This window comes from Urocampus carinirostris, chromosome 19, assembly GCF_059441175.1.
Source record: "Urocampus carinirostris isolate Australia breed hairy pipefish chromosome 19, RoL_Ucar_1.0, whole genome shotgun sequence".
In the NCBI taxonomy this organism is placed as follows: Eukaryota; Metazoa; Chordata; class Actinopteri; order Syngnathiformes; family Syngnathidae; genus Urocampus; species Urocampus carinirostris.
The window spans coordinates 25,362,203-25,377,529 of NC_142367.1; the positions used below are offsets into that span (position 1 = coordinate 25,362,203).

Sequence of the window (15,327 nt, forward strand, 5' to 3'; positions counted from 1 at the left end):
TCCTTTTTTTTTATTCTTGTTTTTCTTGCTTTTCTTTTTTCACTCTTATTTTTTCTTTCCTTCCTCTGGTTTTCTTGCCTTTTTCCTTTTTCTCCTTTTCTCTTCAATTTTTATTTTTTTATTGTTCTTTTTATTCTTGATTTTTTTCTTTTTTAATTCTCCTTTTCTTTATAAAGATCTTTTGTTTTTTCCTTACACGATCCAATTTTTTTCTTTTCAAAAGGCTATGGGAAAAAATAAGAAAACCATTGTCACTCTGAGTCTCCATCATTTGTATTCTTCCCTGTGTTTTTTTAGCACTTACAGCGACATCTTGTGGTCAGACAATACACATCGCCCCCTTAAGAAATTCTACAGAGGTATTTTTTTGTTACGATGTTATTACCAGGTTGTTATCAGATGTAGGATCAAAAAGACTCAGTCATCTACGAAAACATCTACCTCGTGTGTTTTACATAAATCGGTCATTTTTTAAAGAATTTTACACAAATTGATCACGTATTTAAAGACTTACTGTGCGGATGATTTCCCATGTCAGTGAGAAACGAAATTCCCTAGAAAATCACAATCACTCTTAGAGCTACTCTCATGAGCTACTCGGGGGGGGGGTTTCTTAAGGAGGAGACCAAAGCAAAAAATGACAGTGTTTTGGTTTTATTTAATGTAATGTCGGCTCAGCATCACTTGACAAAATGAATGGTATATTATTTTATTTTTAGTACATCCATTTTCTGAATGCACGACAGAAAGACGGTGTCTTCAACGGGGCTGGTCTTGAAAGACGTTTGTGAACTTGAGGTTTCAGTAAATACTTGTGACGTTTTTTTTTTCCTAGTTCTCGAAATCAAAACCGGGCTGTCTTGCGTTTAAACAGGGGGAGCTGCGGTGCGGGGGTGCCAAAATCCCTCCGGTGGATGCTTCAACCAGAAATTCCCCGAGCGGGAAGAGATCAACTGCTGCTGTCGCAGAAGCCTGTGAAGAAGCAAAAGAGGTAAAATAAACGGGAGTTCTCAAACACGCTCCATCTTTAAACGGCACCCGGGGAGTCATGGAAGCGGAGGCTCTTTTTTTTTTTTTTTTAAACAGACTCTTTTGACTCCCGAACGGCTCTTTGGATCTTTTGGTTTTTTAATGTGAGATAGATAGAGACGAGAAAGAGACATGAAAGGGAGAGACGAGAGAGAGACATTAAAGGGAGAGACGAGAGAGAGACATTAAAGGGAGAGACGAGAGAGAGACATGAAAGGGAGAGACATGAAAGGGAGAGAGACTAGAGAGGGACATGAAAGGGAGAGAGACTAGAGAGGGACATGAAAAGGAGAGAGACTAGAGAGGGACATGAAAAGGAGAGAGACGAGAGAGGGAGACATGAAAGCGGGAGACGAGAGAGAGAGACATGAAAGCGGGAGACGAGAGAGAGAGAGACATGAAAGCGGGAGACGAGAGAGAGAGAGACATGAAAGCGGGAGACGAGAGAGAGAGAGACATGAAAGCGGGAGACGAGAGAGAGAGACATGAAAGCGGGAGACGAGAGAGAGAGACATGAAAGCGGGAGACGAGAGAGAGAGGCATGAAAGCGGGAGACGAGAGAGAGAGGCGTGGAAGCGGGAGACGAGAGAGAGAGGCGTGAAAGCGGGAGACGAGAGAGAGAGGCGTGAAAGCGGGAGACGAGAGAGAGAGGCGTGAAAGCGGGAGACGAGAGAGAGAGGCGTGAAAGCGGGAGACGAGAGAGAGAGAGGCGTGAAAGCGGGAGACGAGAGAGAGAGGCGTGGAAGCGGGAGACGAGAGAGAGAGAGGCGTGGAAGCGGGAGACGAGAGAGAGAGAGGCGTGGAAGCGGGAGACGAGAGAGAGAGAGGCGTGGAAGCGGGAGACGAGAGAGAGAGAGGCGTGGAAGCGGGAGACGAGAGAGAGGCGTGAAAGCGGGAGACGAGAGAGAGAGGCGTGAAAGCGGGAGACGAGAGAGAGAGGCGTGAAAGCGGGAGACGAGAGAGAGAGGCGTGAAAGAGAGAGACGAGAGAGAGAGGCGTGAAAGAGAGAGGCATGAAAGCGGGAGACGAGAGAGAGAGGCATGAAAGCGGGAGACGAGAGAGAGAGGCATGAAAGCGGGAGACGAGAGAGAGAGGCATGAAAGCGGGAGACGAGAGAGAGAGGCATGAAAGCGGGAGACGAGAGAGAGAGGCATGAAAGCGGGAGACGAGAGAGAGAGGCATGAAAGCGGGAGACGAGGGAGAGAGGCGTGAAAGCGGGAGACGAGGGAGAGAGGCGTGAAAGCGGGAGACGAGGGAGAGAGGCGTGAAAGCGGGAGACGAGGGAGAGAGGCGTGAAAGCGGGAGACGAGGGAGAGAGGCGTGAAAGCGGGAGACGAGGGAGAGAGGCGTGAAAGCGGGAGACGAGGGAGAGAGGCGTGAAAGCGGGAGACGAGAGAGAGAGGCATGAAAGCGAGGGACGAGAGAGAGAGGCATGAAAGCGAGGGACGAGAGAGAGAGGCATGAAAGCGAGGGACGAGAGAGAGAGGCATGAAAGCGAGGGACGAGAGAGAGAGGCATGAAAGCGAGGGACGAGAGAGAGAGGCATGAAAGCGAGGGACGAGAGAGAGAGGCATGAAAGCGAGGGACGAGAGAGAGAGACATGAAAGCGAGGGACGAGAGAGAGAGACATGAAAGCGAGGGACGAGAGAGAGAGACATGAAAGAGAGGGACGAGAGAGAGACATGAAAGCGGGGGACGAGAGAGAGAGACATGAAAGCGGGGGACGAGAGAGAGAGACATGAAAGCGGGGGACGAGAGAGAGAGACATGAAAGCGGGGGACGAGAGAGAGAGAGAGACATGAAAGCGGGGGACGAGAGAGAGAGAGAGACATGAAAGCGAGGGACGAGAGAGAGAGACATGAAAGCGAGGGACGAGAGAGAGAGACGTGAAAGCGAGGGACGAGAGAGAGAGACGTGAAAGCGAGAGACGAGAGAGAGACGTGAAAGAGAGAGACGAGAGAGAGACGTGAAAGCGGGAGACGAGGGAGAGAGAGAGACGTGAAAGCGGGAGACGAGAGAGAGAGAGACGTGAAAGCGGGAGACGAGGGAGAGAGAGAGACGTGAAAGCGGGAGACGAGGGAGAGAGAGAGACGTGAAAGACATGAGAAATAGAGAGAGAGAATGATTAGGGAAAGTTTACCGAATTTCAAGACTTTCAAATAGTTTGTACTAAGAGAACAACCGAATTGACAACTACTCATGATGACCTGTGTTGAGTGCCTTTGAGAGAAAAAGGAAAAGACGGATAGGATAGGAAGAGAGGGAAAAAGATCAAGAGACAGAAATAGAATGGGAGAATGGAGAGTAAAAAAAATAGAGGGAGTAAGGAACGGATGAGGTGAAAAAAGAGGACAAAGAGTGAGGTAGGAAACTAAGAAAAGAAGGAGTGAGATAAATTGAGCAAAGGAAAAAAAGAGGGAGGGGGAGAATGAAAGAGTTAAAGATCAAGATGAGGGAAGGAAAGAAATAGAAAAAGAGAGAAAACTACAGAGTTCATGGGTGAGAGAGAGAAAAAGAAAATTTTAGAGACAGCAAGAGAGAAAGAAAGAGAAAGTGAGGATGCAAACAGGAGTGAGAGAGAGAGTAGGAAAGTAGAAGAAAGAGACCACAGGAGACAGTCAGAAATAAAACTGAAAGAGAGCAAATGAGAGAGAGAATAAAAGAGAGCAAAAGAGAAAGCGAGAGTGTGAGAGAAAGACAAATTAAGGGACGGCGGAAGAGAAAGAGAGTAACTGAAAAGGAGAGAGAATAGAATAGCAAAGGAGGAAGAAAGAAAGAAAAAGCGTCAGAGAAAGATAAAAATAAAGGGACAGTGGAAGAGAAAGATAGTAACTGAAAGGGAGAGAGAGAATAAAAGAGCAAAGGAGGAAGAGATAAAGAAATAACAAGCGTGAAAGATAAAAATAAAGGGACAGCGGAAGAGAAAGATAGTAACTGAAAGGGAGAGAAAATAGAAGAGCAAAGGAGGAAGAGGAAGAGAAAGAAAAAGAGTGAGAGAAAGCTAAAAATAAAGGGACAGCGGAAGAGAAAGATAGTAACTGAAAGGGAGAGAGAATAGAAGAGCAAAGGAGGAAGAGAGAAAGAAAAAGAGTGAGAGTAAGAAAAAAAACAGACAGCAGAAGAGAGAGATAGTAACTGAAAGGGAGAGAGAACAAAAGAGCAAAGGGGAAGAGAGAAAAAGAAAGAGTGAAAGATAAAAATGAAGGGACAGCGGAAGAGAAAGATAATAACTGAAAGGGAGAGAGAGAATAAAAGAGCAAAGGAGGAAGAGAGAAAGAAAGAAAAATAGAGCGAGTCAGAGATTAAAATAAAGGGACAGTGGAAGAGAAAGATGGTAACAGAGAGGGAGAGATATAATAAAAGAGCAAAGGAGGAAGAGAGAAAGAAAGAAAAAGAGTGAAAGATAAAAATAAAGGGACAGCAGAAGAGAAAGATAGTAACTGAAAGGGAGAGAGGAGGGAGCGGGAGAAAAGAGCAAAGAAGGAAGAGAGAAAGAAAGAAAAAGAGCGTGAGAGAAAGACAAAAATTAAGGGACAGCGGAAGAGAAACATAGTAACTGAAAGGGAGAGAGAGAATAAAAGAGCAAAGGAGAAAGAAGAGTGAGAGAAATATAAAAATGTAGGGACAGCGGAAGATAAAGAGAGTAACTGAAAGGGAGAGAGAATAGAAGAGCAAAGGAGGAAGAGAGAGAGAAAGAAATAGAGCGAGTGAGAGAAAGATGAAAATAAAGGGACAGTGGAAGAGAAAGATAGTAACAGAGAGGGAGAGAGAAAGAAAGAACAAGAGAGAGTGAAATACAAAAATAAAGGGACAGCAGAAAAGAAAGATAGTAACTGAAAGGGAGAGAGGAGGGAGAGAGAGAATAAAAGAGTAAAGGAGGAAGAGAGAAATGAAAGAGTGAAAGATAAAAAATTAAGGGACAACGGAAGAGAAAGATAGTAACTGAAAGGGGGAGAGAGAATAAAAGAGCAAAGGAGGAAGAGAGAAAAAGAGAGAGTGAAAGACAAAAATTAAGGGACAGCGGAAGAGAAAGATAGTAACTGAAAGGGAGAGAGAGAATAAAAGGGCAAAGAAGAAAGAGAAAAAAAAGAGTGAGAAAGATAAAAATCAAGGGACAGCGGAAGAGAAAGATGGTAACTGAAAGGGAGAGAGAATAAAAGAGCAAAGGAGGAAGAGAGAAAGAAAGAAAAATAGAGCAAGTGGCAGAAAGATGAAAATAAAGGGACAGTGGAAGGGAAAGATAGTAACAGAGAGGGAGAGATATAATAAAAGAGCAAAGGAGGAAGAGAGAAAGAAAAAGAGAGAGTGAAAGACAAAAATTAAGGGACAGCGGAAGAGAAAGATAGTAACTGAAAGGGAGAGAGAGAATAAAAGAGCAAAGGAGAAAGAGAGAAAAAAAAAGAGTGAGAAAGATAAAAATTAAGGGACAGCGGAAGAGAAAGATGGTAACTGAAAGGGAGAGAGAATAAAAGAGCAAAGGAGGAAGAGAGAAAGAAAGAAAAATAGAGCAAGTGGCAGAAAGATGAAAATAAAGGGACAGTGGAAGGGAAAGATAGTAACAGAGAGGGAGAGATATAATAAAAGAGCAAAGGAGGAAGAGAGAAAGAAAAAGAGAGAGTGAAAGACAAAAATTAAGGGACAGCGGAAGAGAAAGATAGTAACTGAAAGGGAGAGAGAGAATAAAAGAGCAAAGGAGAAAGAGAGAAAAAAAAAGAGTGAGAAAGATAAAAATTAAGGGACAGCGGAAGAGAAAGATGGTAACTGAAAGGGAGAGAGAGAGAATGAAAGAGCAAAGGAGGAAGAGAGAAAGAAAGAAAAAGAGAGCGTGAGAGAAAGATGAAAATAAAGGGACAGTGGAAGAGAAAGAGAGTAACTGAAAGGGAGAGAGAGAATAAAAGAGCAAAGGAGGAAGAAAGAAAGATAAAAATAAAGGGACATCGGAAGAGAGAGTAACTGAAAGGGAGAGAGAGAATAAAAGAGCAAAGGAGGAATAAAGAAATAAAGAGTGAGAGAAAGATAAAAATAAAGGGACAGCGAAAGAGAGTAACTGAAAGGGAAAGAGAACGAGAGAGTGTTTCGAAGGGAGCGGGCAGGAGAGAAAAAAGTAACATTTTGAAGTTGGCGAGGAAGAGAGAGAAGGAAAGATGAGGAGAACAATAGAGAGAAAAAAAAGAATAAAGGAGAGCGTTTTGAAGGGAGCCAGGGAGTGACCCCCACTCACCATTGTGGGGGACCCGTCTGTATTTGCCCAGCAGGCAAAGATCTTGCTTCTTCTGGGTGACCACGCGTTGGTCTTCGGGCCTCAAGCCGGTGATGTGGCGCGAAAAGACGAAAGAGTAGCTGTCCAGGCAAGTACCGTCCGCGTCCAGCAGGCGGCACGAGTAATGGATGGCGTAGTTGTCGTAATCCGTGTCGATCACCCAGTGGTCGTCGTCTAAAAGTGCAGACCAATATTTGTATATATATTTACCAGCAAAAAGACTTTTTGATGATTGGATTTGGCTGCTTGGTCTTTGTTGGGGAGATGCAGTACCCCACCAAAGCAGACCACACGCAAACACATGTTTATTGATTTTTTTTCGGTATTTATTGACGGTGCCTTGACCGGGGTTGGGTAGGGTTACTTGAACTGGATTACTTTCAATTACTTTTGGATTACTCCAATACCAAATATGCTGATAAAAGACAAAAGAAACGAAATATGAATAAAATGACTACGTTTTGGAACACATGGAACGGCAAAAAATGATGTTGGCAAGCTGTTTGGATTGATTTTCTGTTTGTTTCTGTCGCATTTGATGTTCGTTTTGCCGGAGATCACAGGTGTCAAACAGGCGGCCCGCGGGCCAGATCGGGCCCGCTAAGGGATTGAATCCGGCCCGCGAGACAACACTCAGAGAAGCGCAGGAGAAAAACAAGCTGCAGGTTGAAATATGTCAACTTGATGTTGCCAAAGAAAGGTGCCTCAAACAAAGACACTGAACTCTCTCTCTCTTTTTTCACATTCTCTCTCTCTCTCTACACCTCTCTCTCTCTCTTTTTCACATTCTCTCTCTCTCTCTCTTTTTTTTCCACATTCTCTCTCTCTCTCTCCCTCTTTTTTCACATTCTCTCTCTCCCCCCTCCCTCTCCCTCTTTTCCACCCCTTTTCTCCCACTCTGTATTTGTCTCTTTCACTCTGTGTCCCTCTTTTTCTCTTCCTTTGTTGCTCTTTGTCTCTTTCTCTCTCTGTGTCTTTTAACCTCTTTTGCTCTAACTTCCTTTTCTCTTTTCTTCCTCTCTTCCTACCCTTCCTGCTTTCCTTTCTCTTTTCTCTCCTTCTGTCTTTCTATTTCTCTTTGGATTTCTTTCTTCCTTTCCCCCTCTCTCACGACTTCTCTTTTTATCTCTTTTGTTTCTCACACTCTCTCCCTCTCTCTTTCTCTTTTTTTGTCCCGCCCTCTCTCCTTTTCCCTCCCTCTTTCTCTTATTTCTTGATCTCTCTTTTTCTTTCTCTTTAATCTACTCGTCCGGCCCCCGACAGAATGTTTGATCTACCGAGTTCAAATGAGTTTGACACCCCTGTCGTAGATCAAAGAGATCAAAGCCAGGAGAGAAGGCTTACCACATGTTGTGAGTCATCATTTGATTCAAATTTAGTTTCTTTTGTCTTTTCTTAGCATATTTGGTATTGGAGTCATCCAAAAGTCATTGAAAGTAATCCAGTTAAAGTAATCCTACCCAACCTTGACACAGAAACTAGTTAAAGACACTCGTGGAGGGTTAAAGTCCAATTGTGCGCATTTTTTACGAAAATTGGTTCAGCTTTTTCGGCACCTGTAAGTCACAAACAAACGCACACTTAAAAGTATTATCCATACACCTAATTTATATAATTTATATATGTATATACTGTTGGTTTCCTTCTCGTTTGTTGACTCTGGGACTATGTTTATACGCCACCAGGCTGTACTTGCCCAAGACTCACCACAGGAACATTATTATTGTGTCATATTTTTTGAAGTATTTGATTAGGAAATTATTGAATAAACCATGGAAGGCCGTTCTAGATAATAAACAAAAACAAATTTCTTGAATCTTGACCTCGGTCTTAAAGAAAAGCTAACAATCCTAGTACTAGCTCGGCTTCTCCTAATCAAACATCTGAGTAGGTTAAGAGAAAATGTTTGGAAGTATTGGAATCAATGTTCCCTCTAATATGCGCGCGTGCGCACTGCTCGCCCATTCTCAGCGCACAAGAAAATCTAGCCAGCGCACAAAAATCAGGGCTCGAAATTGCTAATTAAGAAGCGACTTAAGTCAAAGTTACAGTGCATGAAGGTCAAAATACATAGACGTTGTGTCCTAAATGCGGTATTTTGAAGTCGAGTCGAAGTAGAACGAAGTTGAGTAAAGTTAGTAGAGTTTGTCAGGAACCGGCTTTTTCGGCTCGGCTCACTAAAGAAAACCGGCTCTTTCGGGTCCCAAACGGCTCTTCAAGGTTGTTTTTGCTTCTTTAATCCCTACACGACCAAATATTACGTAAAATTGTGCACAAAATGAAGGAAGGGGGGGAAATCGAACAAAAAAGAAAAAAATACCAAAATGAAAAAGTAGTGAAAAGCTGAGAAAAAAAAAATCAAAATTCCAGACTGGTAGGAGTGATAGCTGCATGAACAATGAATGAATGAATGAATGAATGAATGAAAACTTGATTTGGAACATTGAACTAAAAACATAATAGTTGGACATTGTTTTGATTTCGGGCAGCACGGCAGCGCAGTGGTTAGCGCTTGTGCGGCACAGTTCATGTCATGGGAACCTGTCGTGGGTTCAAATCCAGCTCCAGACTTCCTGTGCGGAGTTTGTATGTTCTCCCCGTGCGTGCGTGGGTTTCCTCCGGGCACTCCGGTTTCCTCCCACGTTCCAAAAACATGCATTTCAGGTGAATTGGCCGGTCCAGATTGTCCCTAGGTGTGAATGAGCAAATGAGTTGTCTGTCCCTGTGTGCCCTGCGATTGGCTGGCAACCCGTTCAGGGTGTCCCCTGCCCACTGCCCGGAGATGTTTTGATCTCGTCTTGTAAATTGTTCCAAAGTTTGACTCCGCACACAGACACACACATACTTTTCCTGGTGGTTCTCACCTTTGGGATTTTGAATTTACGACCGCTTCCTTCTTTCCGAATGAATAATTTTTGGATTTTTTTCTGCCACGCTGTTTTTGTTGACCTTGAAAAATTTGACTAAATCATCCAATTTTAATCATTTGGACTGCTGGAGTTATTGACGTGAAGATATAACCCAATGGTACGTTCCATTTTACGTCATGTGATTTGCTCTTTAGTATTTGTCTAGGTCCAAAAGTCATCTCTGATTGTCCGTTCCAACACTGACTGACTATTTTGGGCTTCTTCAGTTCAAACTAGGGTTCATCAACCTTTTGAAGCTGAGAGACCATTTTTTTTGGTGGTGATTAGCATAAAATGCTACAAGTTTGATATGTATTTCAGTGTTTTACCTCAGAAAAGTGATGGGTCCCGGGGACTGGCATGCTCCAAAATCTAGGGGTCCCAACAGAGATCCATGGCTCCCCAAAATTTAGTCTTATCCAGGTTGACATTGTAAATCGGCGACAAATATATAATAGAAATCTATATATTCATTCAGTTTTAATCATCACAGTTAATTGGTAAGACAAAACCGTTATCACTTCAGATTTTTCAGTTCATATATTCTCGGTGGTTTGCTGTCCCGCCACAGTTGTAATGCCTTCTCAAGGTACAATCCATTATCATCCTCCTATTAGCGTCACCAGGAATATAATTGAGTCCATTTTGGCAGAAAAGTCCTTTTCTTTGCTAGGAGTATTCTTTAGTTTATTTTCTTTTGTCGAGTCGTTGGCTTCAACACGCGTGTTTTCCTTGCCTCCGCGATCTTCCGAAGAATTTCTCCGCCGTTTTTTCGTGCCGGAATTATTGCCTATCACTTTCTGCATTATGTTTCCACTTATTACTGACACTGAAGAAATGACCAATTTTGTGTTGATTTTCACTTTCCCTGGACGAGAACCACCACAACAATGACGTCATCTCGAAGCAACGAGATCTCATTGGCCGAGATCGGCGTGCAGACGAAAATTCGAACCACGAGACCAAAACAACAATGGCGGATCTGCCTGACGAAAAGTTTGGAGTGCGGTAAATCTTTGTTAAAAAAAAGTAATCGGGTAATAATGACAATTTGGTGTCAAAAAAAGTTGCGTCCTGGGGACGCACGTTGATTTGATACTATGCGTCGCCAGCAAAAAGGATGCGTCTAGGACGCAGGGACGCGGGCAAACCAAAACACTGGTATTTCGAAACTGACATGCTGTTACAGTGTTATTATTATGGTATTAGCAGGTTCTAGTTATTAGAACTAAAATTCTATAAGCTTAGAAACAAGTGATGTACCGCCCTTCTTCGGTGCAAGCTTCGTTTCCCTCTCGTTTGTTGACTCTGGGACTATGTTTACAGAGTCCGCCATGACACTCAATGAGCTCACACGGTGGGTGCGGCATAGTGTGCTGCTATCAAACTTTGAATCGTGTTTATTGGCTTGTGCTATTATGAAAACTTGCCTTTGATTGGTCGGCGCCTTTAGATTTCGAACATTAACAATTGGGGTTGGCCAAATCTCCATCACTTAAGAACCTGAAAACCTTGATGAGCAGGTAGTTGCCTTGTATGGCTGACCCTGCTATCGGTGTGTGTGTGAATGGGTGAGTGTGAAGCGCTTTGGAGATCCTCAGTGACCGGTAAAGTGCTATATAAATGCAGTCCATTTACCATTTAGCATCTTGATTATCCTCAAAGTGTTTGTAGGCTGACTCCCTATTGATGTATGAGTGTATGTGTGAATGGGTAATTGTGAAGCTCATTGTGAAGCGCTTTGGGAGGTCTTTTTTGACGTGAAAAGCGCTGTAGAAATGCAGAACATTTAACTTCATTAAATTGTAAACCAAATTTCCTGGAAAATCACTGGTCAGCTGTTTTCAGGACCAGTCCTCGGGATACTCTGGGTTTCGTTGGTGACACCCGGTTTAAAACCGTCCGAGCAATCATGCAATTAGTTTATTTGATGACATTTATGTCCAATCATCCATCCATTATCTGCACCACTTATCCTCAGTAGGGTCGCGGGGGTGCTGGAGCCCATCCCAGCTATCTTGGGGCAGTGGGCAGGGGACACCCTGAACCGGTCGCCAGCCAGTCGCAGGGCACACAGGGACAGACAACTCGCTCGCTCATTCACACCTAGGGACATTTACTCACTCGCTTTATTCACACCTAGGGACATTTACTCACTCGCTCATTCACACCCAGGGACATTTACTCACTCGCTCATTCACACCCAGGGACATTTACTCACTCGCTCATTCACAACTAGGGACATTTACTCGCTCGCTCATTCACACCGAGGGACATTTACTCGCTCGCTCATTCACACCGAGGGACATTTACTCGCTCGCTCATTCACACCGAGGGACATTTACTTGCTTGCTCATTCTCACCCAGGGACATTTACTCGCTCGCTCGTTCACACCCAGGGACATTTACTCACTCGCTCATTCACACCTAGGGACAATTTGGACCGGCTAATTCACCTAACGTGCATGTTTTTGGAATGTGGGGACAAACCGGAGAGCCTGGAGGAAACCCACGCAAGCACGGGGAGAACATGCAAACTCCGCACAGGAGGTTTGATCTCACGACCTCAGAATTCTGCCGCACACTCGCTAACCACTGTGCCACCGTGCTGACATTTATATCAGTCTTTGTTTCTCAAGACGAGGTTTAAAGAACCATCAGGGATAACAGAAATCGGTAACTCACTTCCAGTCTGGAGGTAGGCCGCCACTCCCCAATACTTCATCCTGAACTTAGCAGGTTGTCCGGTTTCCTCAAAGGTGGCGAGCATGTCGGCGCACATCTCCCAGTTGCTGGAATCCAGACAGAAACCTTAGACGGAGACACGGCAACACAGCTCGGGGGCTAAAAGGCGGAATTTACTTGAGGATGATGACCCTGCCCTTGGCCGTGGCGGTCATGGTCCCGTCCTCCGCCACTATGAACTGAGCCACGATATTGTCCAGGAGGAACAGACCTTCCGGGTCTTTCTTGGCCACGGCGTACCACGTCCCTGCGTACTACGTAGGGAGACCGGACGTCGGTCTGGGTTCTAGAACCCCGAGTGAGGACTACTTACCCTGTTCCTGTCGAAATTCTGCACCACCTGAAAGTTGGCCACTTGACAGTCCTGCGCCCAAGCCAGGGCCAGGAAACCCAAAGACACCAGGTACAGCAGCATTCTGTCCAAGGGATCACCGGTTAACTTTGTGACATTTCAATCAAAGAGCGCTAATACTAAAGATCAGGGTTGGGTAGGGTTACTTGAACTGGATTACTTTCAATTACTTTTGGATTACTCCAATACCAAATATGCTTATAAAAAGTTGCCATGGCGCCCAATTGGCCCCACCCATGTGTTGTGCCCAAAAAAAAAAGTAACCCTACCCAACCCTGAGATATAAGTGAACAGGGTTGGGTAGGGTTACTTTAACTGGATTACTTTCAATGACTTGGATGACTCCAATACCAAATATGCTAATAAAAGACAAAAGAAACTAAATATGAATAAAATGACTCAATTTTGTGCAGGCTTTGGGAGTAACGGAATACATGGAACGGCAAAAAGATGTTTGAATTTATTTTCATTTTGTTTCTGTCTCATTTTATGTTCGTTTTGACGGAGAACAAAGAGAGGCCAGGAGAGAAAGCTTACCACGTGTTGTGAGTCATCATTTGATTCATATTCAGTTTCTTTTGTCTCTTATTAGCATATTTGGTATTGGAGTCATCCAAAAGTCATTGAAAGTAATCCAGTGAAAGTAATCCTACCCAACCCTGATAATAATAACTGCTAAGAGTTCATTTTGCATTGATTCTAATCAGGGTTCGTATGGGTACTTGAAATCCTGGAAAAATTTGGTCGTTTAATGTGTTTTCACGGATTAAAAATGGCTTGAATTTGGGACAAAGTGCTTGTAAACGCTTGAAATTGTTGCCATGTTTCCCGGTAGTCTGACTTAATAGACCACGCATTGAATAAATATGTGTATTTGTTGCTGTATTATGCATCATGTATGGACATTTATTTTGGGTTATGCAAAAATGAAGGTAGCGTTTCCAAGTGGTATATTGTAATAGAAGAACTTCCTTCTATTTTCATTTTGTTTCTGTTGCATTTTATGTTCGTTTTGCCAGAGATCAAAGCCAGGAGAGAAAGCTTACCACGTGTTGTGAGTCATCATTTGATTTATATTTAGTTTCTTTTGTCTCTTATTAGCATATTTGGTATTGGAGTCATCCAAAAGTCATTGAAAGTAATCCAGTTCAAGTAACCCTACCCAACCCTGTATATCTTGTAATAGTTGAAATATAAGTGAACAGGGTTGGGTAGGGTTACTTTAACTGGATTACTTTCAATGACTTTTGGATTACTCCAATACCAAATATGCTGATAAAAGACAAAATAAACTAAATATGAATAAAATGAATCAATTTTGTGCAGGCTTGGTGAGTAACCGAACACATGAACGGCAAAAATGATGTTGGCAAGCTGTTTGGATTTTGTTTGTCGCATTTTATGTTGGTTTTGCCGCAGATCAAAGAGATCAAAGCCAGGAGAGAAAGCTTACCGCGTGTTGTGAGTCATCATTTGATTCATATTTAGTTTCTTTTGTCTTTTAGGCGGCAGTAGCTCAGGAGGTAGAGCGCTCGTCTTGGGATCAAGGGATCCCAGTTCGAATCCCGGCTCGTCCGTGTTACATGTCGAAGTGTCCTTGGGTAAGACACTGAACCCCTAATACCCCCAATAAGCAGGTTTAGCGCCTTACATGGCTGCAAGGCCGCTATTGGGAAATGTGGAGCATGTTGTAAAGCGCTATATAAATGCAGATCGTTTCATCTTATTAGCATATTTGGTATTGGAGTAATCCAAAAGTCATTGAAAGTAATCCAGTTCAAGTAACTCTACCCAACCCTGGTAAAGACCAGAACACCCGGATCGATACCTTACCTTGTTAGCAAACAGTCAGCTCCCGCGAAGGTGGAGCGGCCGGGGGGCTTTTTATACCGGAGGCTGCAGTTGCGTAATGACTCCCGGAGACCCGGACCTCCCCTACGCAGTGCGCCCGGAACGCCGGCCTCCCATTGGACCAAGATTTACATAACCGCAGGCCTCGGCTTTCTGCGTGTTCAGCCAAAAATGTGTTTTTCATGGAGTGGAAAGACCCGACGGCAGCTCCAAGACGTAACATGTAAAGAGATTCCACGCAATATTTTATCCCGCAAAACAAGCTGTCCTGGGAAGATTTTGAGGACAGATCCTGGCAATGTTCCCTCTAATTTTCCTTACGGGTCTGAGCGTTCACACAAAGTCGGTGAGCAACGCTTGAAACAACAGTGAGCAACCGTAATCCCAAGTGTGGCAAGATAATTCATTATCAAACATGTCCAAAACTTGACATTTTGCTGAGTTTCCGGCAATGCAAAATTATTTTTCTCTTTTGAATGAATTGACTCATGTACTATTGCCTACAAACGTCGTTTGTTCTTACAATTTTTTCACAAGATATCCATTTCTTTTTATTTCCTGATATATTTTGTGGCATAATATTAACATTTTTGGGGGCTTATTGAGTCGGTTGGAAGATACAGAACTGTACTTCATCACATTTTTAGTGGAAGTACAATGTTGGCAACAAGATTCACTTGATAGAATTGGAACTGATTTGAATGCAACACAAACTTTTTCTTTGTTTTTCCATGTTTTTTTCTACTTCTTTAAAAATTCCTTTAAAAAAAATCTCATTGTGTTCATTTTTTTCCCAGCTGTTACTTTTTTCTTTTTGTTCTCTATTTACTTTTTTCCTACATTTCTTTCTTTTCTTTTTTTCTGGCTTTTTTCTAAATTTTTCCTTCTTTTTTTTCCTCTTCCTTTTGTTTCTTTTTTTTCTCAGGTTTTCACTCCTTTTTCATTTTTGTATTTTTTTCTTTGTTGTTCTATTACCCCCTTCCTTTAAGTTATTTTGTGCATAATTTTACTTAATATTTGGTCATGTTGGGATGAAAGAAGCAAAAGCAACCCGAAGAGCCGTTTAGGACCCGAAAGAGCCGGTTCCTTTTAGTGAGCCGAGCCGAAGAAGCCGGTTCTCGACAAACTCTTCTAACTTTCCTCAACTTCGTTCCAGTTCGACTCGACTTCAAAATACCGCA

The 15,327-nt window shown here is 43.2% G+C and overlaps 1 protein-coding gene across 1 annotated transcript; it reads right to left on the bottom strand.

The window, feature by feature from the left end:
• Positions 1-638: 638 nt before the first annotated feature.
• Positions 639-14,261, bottom strand: rbp4 (retinol binding protein 4, plasma). Its single transcript, XM_088323845.1, has 6 exons — positions 14,129-14,261; positions 12,257-12,359; positions 12,061-12,197; positions 11,884-11,990; positions 6,251-6,463; positions 639-972 (listed from the first exon to the last, which is right to left on the bottom strand). Exons 2-6 carry the CDS (start codon positions 12,356-12,358, stop codon positions 950-952), a joined length of 582 nt encoding a protein of 193 aa, XP_088179971.1. The 5' UTR covers position 12,359; positions 14,129-14,261; the 3' UTR covers positions 639-949.
• Between the last annotated feature and the right edge of the window lie 1,066 nt (positions 14,262-15,327).